Source organism: Stegodyphus dumicola, chromosome 2 (assembly GCF_044657685.1).
Source record: "Stegodyphus dumicola isolate Sdum_Otavi_A_Nest chromosome 2, ASM4465768v1".
In the NCBI taxonomy this organism is placed as follows: Eukaryota; Metazoa; Arthropoda; class Arachnida; order Araneae; family Eresidae; genus Stegodyphus; species Stegodyphus dumicola.
Window position 1 is genome coordinate 37,676,098 of NC_140769.1, and position 14,610 is coordinate 37,690,707.

Sequence of the window (14,610 nt, forward strand, 5' to 3'; positions counted from 1 at the left end):
ACTTGAAATTAAAAAGTATGCATAATCACTATCCATTCATGCTTGCTATTAAATAACACTATTGCTCTCAAGCGCAATAACACTAAATATAAATTTACTCCTTACTATCCAACATATCTGTTTTTATCTACATGCGACTTTCCTCTTTAAATTGTTTGTTTAAAGACCAAGCGAAAATTATAGAATAGCTTATCATTTAGTTCAAAGATATGAAACTTTGAATAAGAGTTGATATCTAAGCTCGACAGAGTTGAAGGTATGGTTTTAAGATATTCACTTCCTAAATCATGTTCACTTCCTAAATCATGTTCTGTATTATGATATGGTTACGTCTCTTGCTTGCAATAGGTAAGATCTTCCTTTTCTATTATTCGGATATATCGCTATAGTTGTCAATTAAATAACAATATTGCGCAATAAAAAGATATAATAATAATAAATAAACACCACAATTTAATTCATATTATTACAGTTATATATTTTTTGAAATTTAAAATCAGAACAAAACACTAGACTAGAGGTTTCCAATGGGGTCGGTATTGATTGTTGAGGACATTTTAAAGGGGGTCAGTGATGATTAAGGGGCCGATTGTGGGTTGGTAATCGCATACGCACAGACAATTGATAAGCATAATCAAGATCTAATTGATTACAAAAAAATGATTAGTAATACTGATAATTAATTTACTGATATAAAGCTGTATTATACAGTAAAAGCGAAATCATATGAAATAAATATAAGGGGAAACATGCGCTAAATTTTTTTAATATATTTTTTAAATCAAGAATGTTTCTTTAAAATATACAAATTTTTCATGCAATAAGTGCAGTATTAAGAAGTAAAATGCAAGAGCATAAGAAAACACAATAATAAAATATGAAGAACGTAAAACTGAAATGGGAAACTAAAACCAGCTTGGATATTTTGAACGTGGTAATTTAAAAATCATTAAGCAGTTTTATGCCAAATATTAAAAATGATGAAATAATTTATGTGAGCGTTCAGAAAGAGTACTTAGAGATGTGGAACGTTTAATTTTTCCTGCCCCATCTTCGATGGCCCTCGATTATGCTTGCAGAACGATTTTGAAAAGTTCGGCGTGCCTTTGACCGGTGAACTTATCTATTTTCGTGAAGTACAGAGTGCTGTTCTCTGTTTTTGTTCGTTTTATGTATGCAATATTTAATGCTTTAGGTAACTTATATTTTGTAAGCCCCATGCTGTACATTTGTTGTGCACGGGTGGATTGTATGTGTTCAAAAATATTTTTAAAAAATCTGAAAGGTTTCAGATTTGAACGGTCGAACAAAAGGGTTTGTTAAGGTTTTTGACACTCTCGCTGAGCTCGCAGTCTACCAGGCTGATCTTACACTCACTCCTACTAGCTCATTTTTTTTCCTTTTTAGCTTCATTATTAAACATCGTTTCCTTTGCACTTCAGCCACATGCAACTCAGGGGAAAAAACACAACATTTTTAAAAGCAGTATATAACTCTGCTTTTACGATGCAGTGTTAAGTGTTGGCAGACGTTTTTATGCTTTTTCGCAACTTGTCCTCAGTTCGTCATATCAATATTCAGTTTTAGTAAGATGGCTAATAAAAAAATCTTTTTGTCTACCTATTGTTAAATTTTTATATGTTAACTTAATTAATTTTATATGTTAAATTAAAGGTTATGTTCTTCGCACTTAACACCACATAAAATTTAATTCCTCAGCCAAATCTCAAAATATTTAAGAACAGCATATCTTCAGCATTCCGGATAGAGTTTTAGATGCTGCCATATATGTTTTTATAGTGTTAATTAAAATTGAAAGAAAAATATTTTACATTTTTCCGAATAGTAACAGGCTCGCGGGCTGGAGATAAAAGTGTTTGATTTCGAACACTGTTGCCACTACTCGCTTACAAATCGTTGAGTTAATCAAATATTCATTAGTTTTACAAAATATTAAATAAATAATAAAGCAAATTTGAAATTCAGAATTCGGTTGGAGCACTACATTATTCAAAATTTGATGACTCTAGGTACTATCGATTTTTTTATGCCAATAGGAGGAGCATACATATATGTATGCGGATTCTTCATTATTCAATTTCTTTAAAAATAATACAGGTCGATTATTGGATTTGGTGGCAACAATTTGAAAAGTGATACACCGTTTATAGGGAACCGACGTAAAATCTCGTTTCGAGACTAATAGGCCCTTTAAGGGCTAAAATTGTATCAGTACATCAAGTGAAACCGTAACATTAATTAAAATCGAACTTTCTTGGAATTAGAATATTTTATCTTGTTTCTAAAAACCTGTTTATGTTTAAAAATTTTAAAAATGATAATGCAAAAAATAATTAAACATGAATGTAATAAACTATTTTTTTAAAACTTTAGTCTATATTCTTAATCTAACTGTTATCTTTAAATTATTTAGGTATTATGGTTATGTTGTATATTGTACATTATAGAAAAAAGTTGTAAGGAGTCCGATGATAAAAAAAAAATTACTCTGAAAGGTGTCGATGCAAGATAAAGATCGAAAATCTCTGCACTAGATATTCACGAAAACACATGGATATTATGATACGGTTTTTAAATATGTGTATTTATATTTTGACAGTAAAATTTGTTAGTTATAAAATTTCAAAATTAATCTACATTAAACATTTGAAACTTTATATCTAAGTGGTAATGACTAGCATTCTCATTTTCTAAATATGAATAAGTGGAGTCTATTATCTTTTGCTTTACATATAACAGAAAATTTAACTTAATGCAACCTATTAATATATCAGACAGTGTGGGTTAAGTAAAATTATATTAAGCGAATATAATAAACAAGAACAAGCAGCATTGTAATAAATATAATAAAAGAATGTAAAAGGACGAGGACAGTTTTCTAATAGAATGCATTAAAAGTTTAAATGAGGAGAAATGATAAATTTCTATTAAAATATATAAAACTAAATTAATAACAAAAATATTACATAAAAATGCATTAAAGATGAAATGAGGACAAATGATGAAAATATGAAAAAAAAGGGCGCGCCAAAACTTTGACGCCTTTAATCAAAAATAATAAAAATTATATTTTTAAACAAAATTTAGCTAGGCATTTTAGAATTATTTTCTTGAAATTCGCTTCTTCAGATAAGTCTATTTTTGACGTACTGTCATAATCTGTAATTTTATCAATATGTTTAATAATGAAAGACTTTCAAAGCGTTTCATATTTGGAAAACTCATTCCAATCTCTGACACCTTTCAGTGATAATTTTTTATATCTAGGAACTAATGGCATATTTAATTTCATCCAATTCTCTGTAACTAAATTCTCATTTAAAGTTTGAAATTCTGAAAGTTTTCCTAATTACATTTAAAAGCATTTTTCATCATAAATTTTCCAGATGACGTCTGGTGTCTACATACAACGTCCCAATGAGTTATGTGTTCATTCTCAAAAAGAAATCAAATCTTAATGACAGTCTTTAAAGCACATGTCAATATATTTTGTATTCATATTTTAATATAAAAGCTCTGATTATATCTGATAGTTTGAATTAATTATCTTACATGAAATTTTTTTCCAACTGATATCCATATATAAGCTGCCCTTAAGAACTTTTCCGAATCGTAATTTAATATTTATCACCAACTTTCTTTTAGAAATTCAAAATATAATCCTCACTATTTATTTTTTGAATGCCTTCATCAGAGAGATTACCGTGACATTAAGAAAATAACTATTTCGTGCAACCAAAAAAAAAAAAAAAATAAAATAAAATAAAATAAAATAAATAAATAAATAAATAAAAATAAAAAAAGTGAGCCAAGATAAATTTTAAATTTCTTTGTAAATTTCACACCAAATTTTATAAAATTTAATATTCATGCATAATTTAAGTCGTAGAATCAAAATATGGATAAAAAATCGGTACATCATGTTAGAAAAAGGTCAAAATCGGACTTTTTTCTAAAATCGGAATACATGCGAAATTGTTATAACAGTGCTACAGATAAATCTAATATATACCCTGAATCGTGCTTTAGAGATCTGAAAAACGCAAGTTAAATTTCGTCGATCGGCTCAGCAGAACTAGAGACATTGAACTGTCCCATTCGTGTGTGTGTGTGCAGAGTGTACCATGCCAGATCTAAATCATACGTTTTTAAGCATACATCTATAAAGTTTTCAAAGATATCTGCTAATACTGATACATCGATTTCACATATAAATCTATATTTTACTGAACTTTTTGGCTTGCTTATATTCTCCGTCGGTGCACTTACTCTCATTATCGAATTTATCTTGAGCCGGTAATTTTGTTTCTTTATACCTTTCTTCAATTTGAGCTAGTAATTTTGTTTATTTCGTCATAACAATAAATATCGTATTCTCTCGTGTTTAAATCGTACTTTCTTTTTCCATAGAAAGCAGATGCAAATTAGGGGTACCGCTTATGCACGTGAAGGATTAGGACAGGTACATGCGAAGTATGTGGTAACACAGCAACGCAGGCAGCATAATAGCGTGCATTTAATAAAATCCATTTTTGTCGAGTCAACCTCAGATAGGATTATACAAGTTTAGTTGTGGTTGCAAGTCACTTAAAGGAAAATGTCGAGCAAACTATTTCGTTACTATGTATATTTTAATTTGAATTGAACACAGAAGCATGTTCCTTTTGACCGATAATAAGAATTTTGTCTCAGTGTGTGGTAAGTACTGTTTTTATTTTAGCTGCTTTTATACCCTCAAAACGAAACAAATATTGTATAAACGGTACACAGGTTATCCGCGGCTTCTACTTAGGATTTTTTTTTAATTAGAGGTAAAATTTAGGCTATGGCTTATACATGCGAAAGTATGGTAATAATATATAATTTTTCATCAGAATAAAATTTAACTCTCTCTGAACATTTCCAGTTTAAGACATAGTAGTAAATTATCAGTACTAGAAGCATAAATTTAAATGATTCTATAAACTTCAATTTCAGACTTCCGGCGTTTTTACAGAAAGATATATATATATATATTTCTCGCTATTTGGTATAATTTTTATCTTTGTATTCCTTTAATGTACATCATAGCCTGCTTTTAATAAATAAATGGGTATCAGATCCTGCTTAATTATGAATTATTACATATATGAAATTAGAAATTATCATAATTTAAACTGCAACTATTATGTGCCAGTCCTATATATTTTCCAGTTAAATGGCCATCATGTATAATTTTCTTTTATCATCTGAAACATCAGGTAAAATATCCTTTTTACAAAGATATCAAACGACCTTCATCTTAGTCTATTATGTTCCTGATACCTTTATAGTTTTTCATTTTTTTTTCATTAAAATATTTTTCAATTCCTGGAACGTTATTTGATAACATTAATACAAATTTATGAACTGCGTCAGCTCTTCTGTAAATAACAGGTGTTTTATAAAACTCGTATACATATTTGATATAATAACTGAATGTTTTTCGTATTTGTTATACAGGATTTTGCAACATCCCTTTGATAAGTACCTAACCTTTTTAAAATCGTTTGAAAAACGACATAAATGACAAATGATACATTAATTGATATATTGAATAATATCTTTTATAGGCATTTCTGCTTGTACAGGATTATTACGTTCACAGCCAGTTTCATGTGATTTTAAGCGTTTTTTTTTGGATAAAAATGTCTTAAACATCTATCACGTAGAAATACTGGATGTTTAGTTATTTGAATTCTTATTAGACTGTTTGTATGTTTAGTTCAACAGTAATGGGGGTTTTGGCCAGATAATGGGAAGTTTGACACAGGAAATAAAATTTTAATCCGCTGCAGCTTAATTTGGAAACTCTGGAGATGCCGCAGCGAAATATTTCGTTTAAAAACTGCTGTTCCATTAAATGCAACTAGCTGACTTACATTTATTACTTTTGAATCATAGTAAAATTGGCATTTCTACAGATTTACGAAATTTTCAAATAACACAATTTTAAGAGACGATTCAAAACTTCTTAAAAGAGGAGATGTTAAGATTTCATTTATGTAGAATCTGATGAATCATTTGCTGTAGCTGTTTCAATAACTAATTAATAATATTTCATTTTGTATGTATACGGAATTTCCAAAAGAAATATTTGTTAAGCAAAAGTTAAAGTACGAGATCGTTTAACTATTCAACGCTATTTAAAAACTAAACATTTATAATAGGGCATATCCTTCCCTAACTTGCAAAATTTTTCGTAATTAAATATATTGATAAAATAAAAGATTGTGTGATTGATCCTGAACAATGGACTATATCTTAAGAAGTTGTAAATAGTTTCAAGAAAATGATTTTAAAATTGTTTTACTTAAAAATTTGTTAAAAAATCTAATTTTCTTAATTTTTATTTCAATATTTATTCTTATTTTTAATTAAAGGTGTCCCGGTATTCAAGCGTCCCATTTTCTTTTTCACATTTTTATCATTTGTCCTCATTCATTCGATCTTTATCATTCTACACATCTTTTATCATTCATCCATTTTTACATATTTTAATTAAAAATTTGTCATTTATTCTCATTCTATTTTTAAGATAGAATATTTTATATAGATTTTTATTAGAAATTTATAATTTGTTCTCAATCGATAATTATTGTTTTTAAAATAAAAATTATTTTCGTCCTTTTATAAACTTTTATTCATTTTTTACTTCCTTAATAAAGAAAATATTGTAACCGCGAAAAATTTAGGTTATTATATTTCAACGAAAATGTCTATTTCAATCACTCTCGAATCCATTTGAATGGGGTTTTTGTCTGACATCTCTCCGTGCAGAGAGAATAAAATCTTTTTCCTAAAACAGATTGTAAAATGGATTTAAAATGGATCCAGAAGAGATTTTTTTCCTTGACGTTTGTACGTACGAACATACATATGTATGTATTTCACATAAGTCAAAAACAAATAACCTCAGAACGTTGAAATTTTGTACTTGGGACTGCTATAACATGTAGTTGTGCACCTCCCTTTTTGGTAGCAACTCTTTTCCCTTGACAAGTTCTGCTGGAAGCGTTAAACAGAAGAGATTAATAAAAAAAAATATTTTGTTTTGTTATGTATAATGTTCTGTAATTTTTAAAGAATTTTTTCTTTTCTCATTTTAATTTTCATTTAAAGATTCCGTTTTTGAAAGTTTCATTAATCTGTGTTTATACAGTTTGGTAAGTTTTACCCGGCGAAGAAAGGTTAGACCTTCATATTACAAGAGCAGAATTTTATTCATTTTCGTTCCGACCTATACTTTTCGATATATATATACTCACTTTGTTACCCGCTCGATGATCGTTTAGTTTTTATATTCTTATATGTTGCTAAATTGTGCATTTTTTGCTTTAAAAGTGATTGGATTATGTTATTTTTGTGTTCTGGTTAGAGGTTTATGTCTTTAGTTAATCTGCATGCAATGGTTGTAGAATTATCAACAATTTGGAAGTTGTTTAAGTGATACTAAGCCTAAAGAAGCCGCCCTTTGTTCACATCTTAGTACAATAGTGAACTAAGTCAGTTTCTGCACCAACTTTAGTGTCTTTTTGCAGAGTGGGACCGAAAGTAAACTTTCAGCTTTCTGTGTTTTTGCCCGCTGGGCGAATCGCTTGTTTTTTCGAAAGAACTATAATTTTAATTGTAAAAATTATTTTTTTAACTGTTTTTAACTATATTTGGTGTTTTATGTTTTTGTGTATTGTGGAATATTTAATGAATATGTTTAGAGTTTTTATATATTTTTGCCTTGCCACGATGTGAGAACTGAATTTATTAATTGAGAAAAATATCTCTAATAAAATTCGAGGAAATAAGTTTAAATGAAATGCAGTTAAAAATGTGTATAATTTAGTCTGTACAAGGATGTCATGTCGTATCCACAGATTTTATTAAAAATTATCATTTATAGTCACCATATTTATTGAATAATTTTCCTTGATTTGAAATTTGATGTGGTAAATGATGGGAAAATCTGAAAGCCATCAAAAGTTCACAGTAAGGTACATTTTTAGTTTTTACTTTCTTGTACAAAGTAAAGGAAGTATTGTAATCACGAAAAATTCCGGATATCATATTTCAACGAATATATCCATTTTGACCGCTAACGAATCCAATTTAACGAAGTTTTTGCGTGACATGTGTACGTATAGGCAGAATAAAGGACTCTTTTTTTTTCCCCAAACGAATTATAAAACTGATTTAAAATGGATTCAGAAGAGATCTTTTCGTGGCGTCTGTGCGTACGTTCGTATGCACGTGCGTATGTATGTATGAATGTATTTCGTATAACTCAAAAACGAGTACTCTCAGAAAGCTGAAATTTTGAAATTTTGTATATAGAACAATAAGATGTGCACCTTCCTTTCGGTTGCAGTCGGCCGCACCAAAAGTATATAAATATATATACTCACTCTGTTACTCGGCTCAGTGAGCTCAGTTTTTTTATTCCAATATGTTGGTAAATTGGGCATTTTTTGTTTTAAAAATGATTGAACTATGTTGTTCCTATCTTCCAGTTAAGGTTTTTATGCCTTTAGTTAATCTGCATGCAATAAATGTAGCATTATCAACAATCTAAAAGTTGTTTAAGTGCGACTAAACCTACTTTTTTTTAACCATAGCAGCCAAATTTGTTTACATTTAAAACTTAGCAGAATAGTAAATTAATTCTTTCTGCAACTTCAGTGTCTTTTTGCCGAGTGGGACCAAAAGGAAACTTTTAGTTTTGTGCACTGAAAAATCTGCCTTCTTGCCTGCTGGCCGAATTGTTTGCTTTTGCGTAGAAACTGCAATTTTAATTGTAAAAATTTTTTTAATTGTTTTGACGGTACGAGGTGGTTTATGGTTTTTTACAACTAGCGCCAGAACGTCGCTATGGTAAATAAATGAAGTGAATTTTAAAAAATGCATTTATTTTATTGTGTTTTAGGCGCTATCGACAAAGTATATTTAATTCAATTCAATAAGTTTAAATGAAATGCAGGGAAAAATGCTTATAACTTAATATTCCGTACAATGAAGTCATGTGGTGTAGATTTTTTATACTTATTTTATGCGTGCTTTTAAAGAAATTGATTCGTACCATTTTCCTGAATGTGCTCTCGTTCGATCATTTTATAACTATTTTTAATATTCTAATTTTCTAACGGAAGCTAGCATATTCTACTGAAGTTGATGTGTTTGACTAGTCTATCAAAGTACAAATTGAACTAATTTATTTTTCAGCCACGAAGAAAATTTTAAAATAAAAATATTCGAATTTTTTAGAATTTTAATTAGGAAACGTGATTTTAAAATAATTTCAGTTTCGTCTTTCGAAAACTGGAAAATGTGATTTTGGTAACAGGATTTTAATTGCCTCAATCCTCACTCATATTGCCTCACCGTCTAGTTAAACCATATTCATCATATCTGCTAGCGAAACATTTTACTTAAAACTCTCTACGGCCATTGTGTGAAAATATATTAATATCCTAAAAGGTTGTAGAGTTATACGATATTTCTCCCGCTTTCTTGGCATGCCTTCGTAGTGTGGTGGTCTGCACGCTGGGCGTGTATTCAGCTATCTGTGGTTCGATTCCCGGCGAAGGCGTTGCTCCTTTTTACCTCCTCTGCTTCCGAAAATCCTAACAACTCTACACTGGCGCCCGAATCAAAAGGATGGTGGCTGATGATTTTTCACACCCAGGATTAGCAATAGGGTCCACTAGAACCCCAGTCGCTCTTTAAAAGAGGGAGTATGTAAGGTATTTCTCGCGCCTTCTTGGCATGGCGTCGTAGTGTAGTGGCTCGCACACTGGGCTCGTATTCCAGAAGTCCGTGGTTCGATTCCCGACGAATGCGGTGCTCATTTTTCAAGTCTCCCGCTTCCAAAATACCTAATGTCTCTACAGAGTCATCAGGTTTTTTTTTTTAAGGAGAGGTGAAAAATGTGCAATGCCTCCCCAGGACCTCTCGAATACGTGTCTTTGCTACCGTTACACTACGAAGGCATGCTGGAAAGATGGAGAAAATACCTTATATACTCGCCCTTTTAAAAGGTAACTGGGGATTAGGGGACCCAATTGCTAAATCCTGATGGGGACGAATTATGGTTCACCACCTTATAGTCTGGGCAGCACTGTAGAGTTATTAGACTTTTTGAAGCAGAAAATTTGAAAATTGTGTAATGCTCTTGCCAGGACTCGAACCTGGACCTCTCGAATACGCGCAGAATATGCTACCGCTACACCCCGAAGTTCTTCTGGAAGGAGAGAGAACGTACCTTATAATGCGCTGTTATTCTTCAGGCTAATATCCTGAACATGCACTGCCTTAAAGATTAAGTCAACTGTCAGTGGACTTCATAGACCTTTGCTATCAAAATGTCTTCTAATTTCGTCAAATCTTCCAGTCCTATAAAAAAGGCAAATTTTCATTTATAAAACGGGAAAAATTCATGTTGCTGATGTAACAGCATATTCAAAAGCAACTGAAGAAAAGATTAAATATAAAGAAAAAAATTTAGAAAGAAAAGGTTTTAGTAGACTGGACCAAAAATGTTCCACGAGGTACATTTTCTTACAAAGCACTACATTATCTGGAAACAGAGGTCGAGAAAGGTTTGAAGAAACAAACTCTCTAAAAGAAAACGAAGCTTATTAAATTACAGATTTTCTTCCAGTAAAACTTGTAGTAGAAAGCAAATGGGCGTTTTAAACCAAATATTATGAAACTGGTAAGAAAACAACATGCAAAGCAAAATTAGTAACCATTGGATTTCTCAAAAATCTTGTAATGTTTAGGATGAAACATTTCTCGAATAGTGAAGCGTACCACAATTTAAGTTTTCTTACATTCTGAAAATTCTTTCATAGAGGGTTAAATTCTTTTTGTGAAGAGGGTTCGAATATGTTTGGGTAAACCTCTATATTATGGTGACCATTTAGGGAAAACTATTTCGTATTTATCGAATTAAGAAAAAAAGGACTAAATCTGCAAAGAGCTCTAAACTTACGTTTGGATTCGTTTCACATTTTAGGGCATTTTCCATTATTAATATTTTACTATCACTCAATGAAAAACTGTTAGATTAATATATGTCTGAAAAATATGGAAAAAATAAAATCAAAATTCACTTCACAGCAGCTATTTTTAATTTACTTTTGAATTATTTAATTATTTTTTATTTTATAAAGTCTAATTATCTTAGGGAGCATACAGTATAGACTTTAAAAAAACCATTGAAGAATTATCTTCTAGCCTTGTGATACAAAACAAAGTCAGAAGAAGGGTATATATGACCTATTTTATTTTGAACACAAAATCAACAATGGCTGCACATTTTTATCTTATCTAATCGCTATATGTTATCTCATTCATTTGCGCTTTGGCAGCTGAGGATGATGGTTCGGTAAAGCCATCGAAACGAGTCCTGGGAAAATTTGCAAATATTACGCTGATTTTGCTATTTGACTTCTAAATTTCAAGGTAACCAAAAAAGTTCTTGCCGTTTCTGATATGACATTGGAAGAGTAAACCCCAACATTAAAATAGTCGCCAAACGTGGCAATGAAGTGGGACATTGACCAAGAGTATAAAAACGCGTTGCATCGCTACTTCAAAGAAGCTAAGAAGAGCTATGAGCCATCTTAGCTATGAGCTTCTGCCAGTGGGTCAAACCATCACGGGAGGCCTGTATTCGAAGCAATTGGAGTGTGTATGTCAGGCACTGATGCATAAAGAGCCAGTATTGGTCAATCGTAAATGTGTACTCCTCCTCCATGACAATGCGAAGCCGCATATGGTTCGGGAGGGCAGGAACACCATCCATCGACTGGGCTGGGAGACACTACCCCATCCACCATACTCTCCAGACCTCGCGCTAATAGACTGCCACCTTTTCCATTCCCTGGACAGCCATCTTCGTGGGAAATTCTTCAACAACCGGCCAGACTTCGAAAAGGCCCTCACGGACTTCTTTGCGTCCACGACTCCTGAGTTTTACCGCGACGGCATCGCACAGCTAGCCACTCGTTGGCAAAAGGCACTGGATGCCGATGGTGATTACTTTTGAAGATTAGCTGTGATTATTATTTGTTTTGTGACTTTTTCTTTCTGACTGTCCAAAACGGCAAGAACGTTTTTGGTTACGCGTGCTAGAGTTCACCATCACTGGTTACATACAGTGAACCCTCTGTTAGCAAACCGTTTATTAATTATTTTATCATATTAATTAGATGAAATTCGTTGCGGAAATTCGTTTGTGAAAAACTTTTAAATAACTTTTATTTAAAATACACTATTTCATATTAACATTTTCTGACATTAATTAAAGCTGGAATTTGAAAATAATTTTCACTTACAAATAATAATTTATGATAAAAGCTCAATCAGAATACCATTCGAAAAACACTTGATGAAGAATGGTTTATGTGATTACCTCAAAGCCTCGACTTGTTATCTACCTAAGGGGAAGGATGCGTTCGTGGAAGGTTTTTTAAGGAAAATAGGCTCGTATACACGTTACACATGGGCAAAACCACAGAAACGCCCATGCAGCCAGATCGTTCGCTAGATTCCAGCGGCCGAGCGATAAAGTCGCTGAACACTGGTAGTTCGGTCCGAGGTTCGAATCCCGCTAACAGGCTGGCTGCATGGGCGTTTTCGTGGTTTCACCCATGTGTAACGTGTATACGAGTCAATTTCTCTTAGAAAGTCCTCCACGAAGGCATCCCTTCCTTTAGGCAGATAGCCTTTGTATGCTTTGCCAAATTAAATGCACCACCGCACCGTTCGCTAGATTCGAACCTTGGACCGAACTACCAGTGTTCAGCGACTTTAACGCTCGGCCGCTGGTGGGCAAGAAGCAAAGTAAAAGAACATTCCGTTAGTAAAACTTAAAATATAAATGGCCGACATCTATTACTGGAACCAAGATGAGCATTTAATTCATCTGTCCATATCTCTAGTTGTGATTATTCGGAAAGAAAGGTGTAATAGATTAGATAATGTAAAAGCTAAAATTTTACGAAAGGTCTATCATGAAAATACTAGTAGTGCAGTATATATACTCACTGTTTGCGTAAAAAGAGTGAAAAATATGCAATTTGGATAATAACCATAAGCATCATTGTCTTAATGTCACAATTAACTGCTAACACAAACTGTGTTCAGTTTTGCAGAATTTCACAAATTTTATCCGATATGCACACGACTTAATGAATAACAGACGTTTTCTTCCTTCTCCTCTAAAGAAGCCAGAAATAAGTTTAACAATTCTCTTTCGAATGGCTTTTCAAGTACATCACTTTCCGTGCAATGTAACATCTCAATTAAAAATTATAATTCAGACCATGGTTTGGTTTGCTTTGGTGTATGTGATTATGGCAAAGCACTCGAGGGCTCTTTTCCTAAGGGGAGGGATGCGTTCGAGGAGGATTCTTCTAAGGTAAAATGGATCGTATACAATTCAAACCATGATACTTTGATATATCTAGATAGAATCTGATAGGAAAGTTTATTAACATAAGATTTTAATTTAAAAATAATTTTGAAAAAATGAAAATTTCATGAACAGAGAATTTTCCCTAGACTACATATCCTTAGATAGAAATTAAAATTTAAAAATTTATAAGGTTATTTTCCCCCTTTTTCCAGCACATCTTCTTGGTGTAATGGTTAGCACACTCGGCGCGTATTCGAGAGTTCCAGGTTCGAGTCTAGCGAGGGCATTGCACATTTTTCACTTCTCCGACGACAAAAAACCCTAATGACTCTACAAATTCATCTGCAATAGTATTTATTTTATGAATTAATTCAACTCAGTGATAATTGCATTGATTAAAGCTTACATATATAGTAAATATATTTATATTACATTTTTTTAGTTCTTTTAGGACTAGTATCTTGTGATGAAGTCTGTATTCATTCAGAGCTTCAGTTATGCTACATTGAAATTTCAAACAGTGAAGAATTTCTGGAGTTTTGCGAGTAAGTACCTAAACTGAAAAAATGAAAAAAAAAAAAAAAAAAAAAAAAAAAAACTTTTTGTTAATGTAGCAGATATTTTCTTACCGTTACCATTTGTTATCTTTTTTATTCGACATAAATTTTTGCAAATCTCCAAGAATATATATCAAATTAGCTTTCCTAATTGCAATCACATAAAAATTGAATAAAATATAGCTTAATAAAATTAACTTGTGTTAACATTGCTTATGGTGGACTGCACAATTCTTAGTCATATTCTACTGTGTGCAATCAGCGTTTTAATAGTGAACTGCAGAGAACTGCAGTGAGTGCTGATTTTGACAAATAAACGGGAACAAATGCTTAATAAAGTCACAGTGAATTAGATGGTATCTCAACGGGAATTCTAATATTAAGCCAAAAACAAAGGGAATTGATGTGAAGGTTCTCATAAAATTTTCTTTGAATTCTGAAAGGCGTTTTCATAGCGCCACGTTGTAATTGTAAAAAAAAGTTAATTTACACAATCCATTAAATGTAAAAAAATAACCTACACAATCCCTTATATATACTTAAGCCTCAGAGCAGCAAAATTTGGAGTTTCAAGAAATTCATTCTGAAATTAATAAGGAT

The 14,610-nt window shown here is 31.6% G+C and overlaps 1 protein-coding gene across 4 annotated transcripts in view; it reads left to right on the forward strand.

Moving 5' to 3' along the window:
- The first annotated feature begins 211 nt into the window (after positions 1-211).
- Positions 212-14,610, forward strand: part of LOC118203879 (uncharacterized) — a 35,415-nt gene continuing 21,016 nt past the window's right edge. For 2 of the 4 annotated variants that reach the window (XM_085810595.1, XM_085810598.1), the window contains exons 1-2: positions 212-348; positions 13,896-13,998. In XM_085810595.1, the coding sequence (XP_085666721.1) occupies positions 306-348; positions 13,896-13,998 (146 nt within the window). In that variant the 5' untranslated portion in view covers positions 212-305. Of the gene's footprint in view, positions 349-4,661; positions 4,720-13,895; positions 13,999-14,610 lie in introns of those variants that run through there. The other 2 variants (XM_085810597.1, XM_085810596.1) reach the window with 2 other exon arrangements.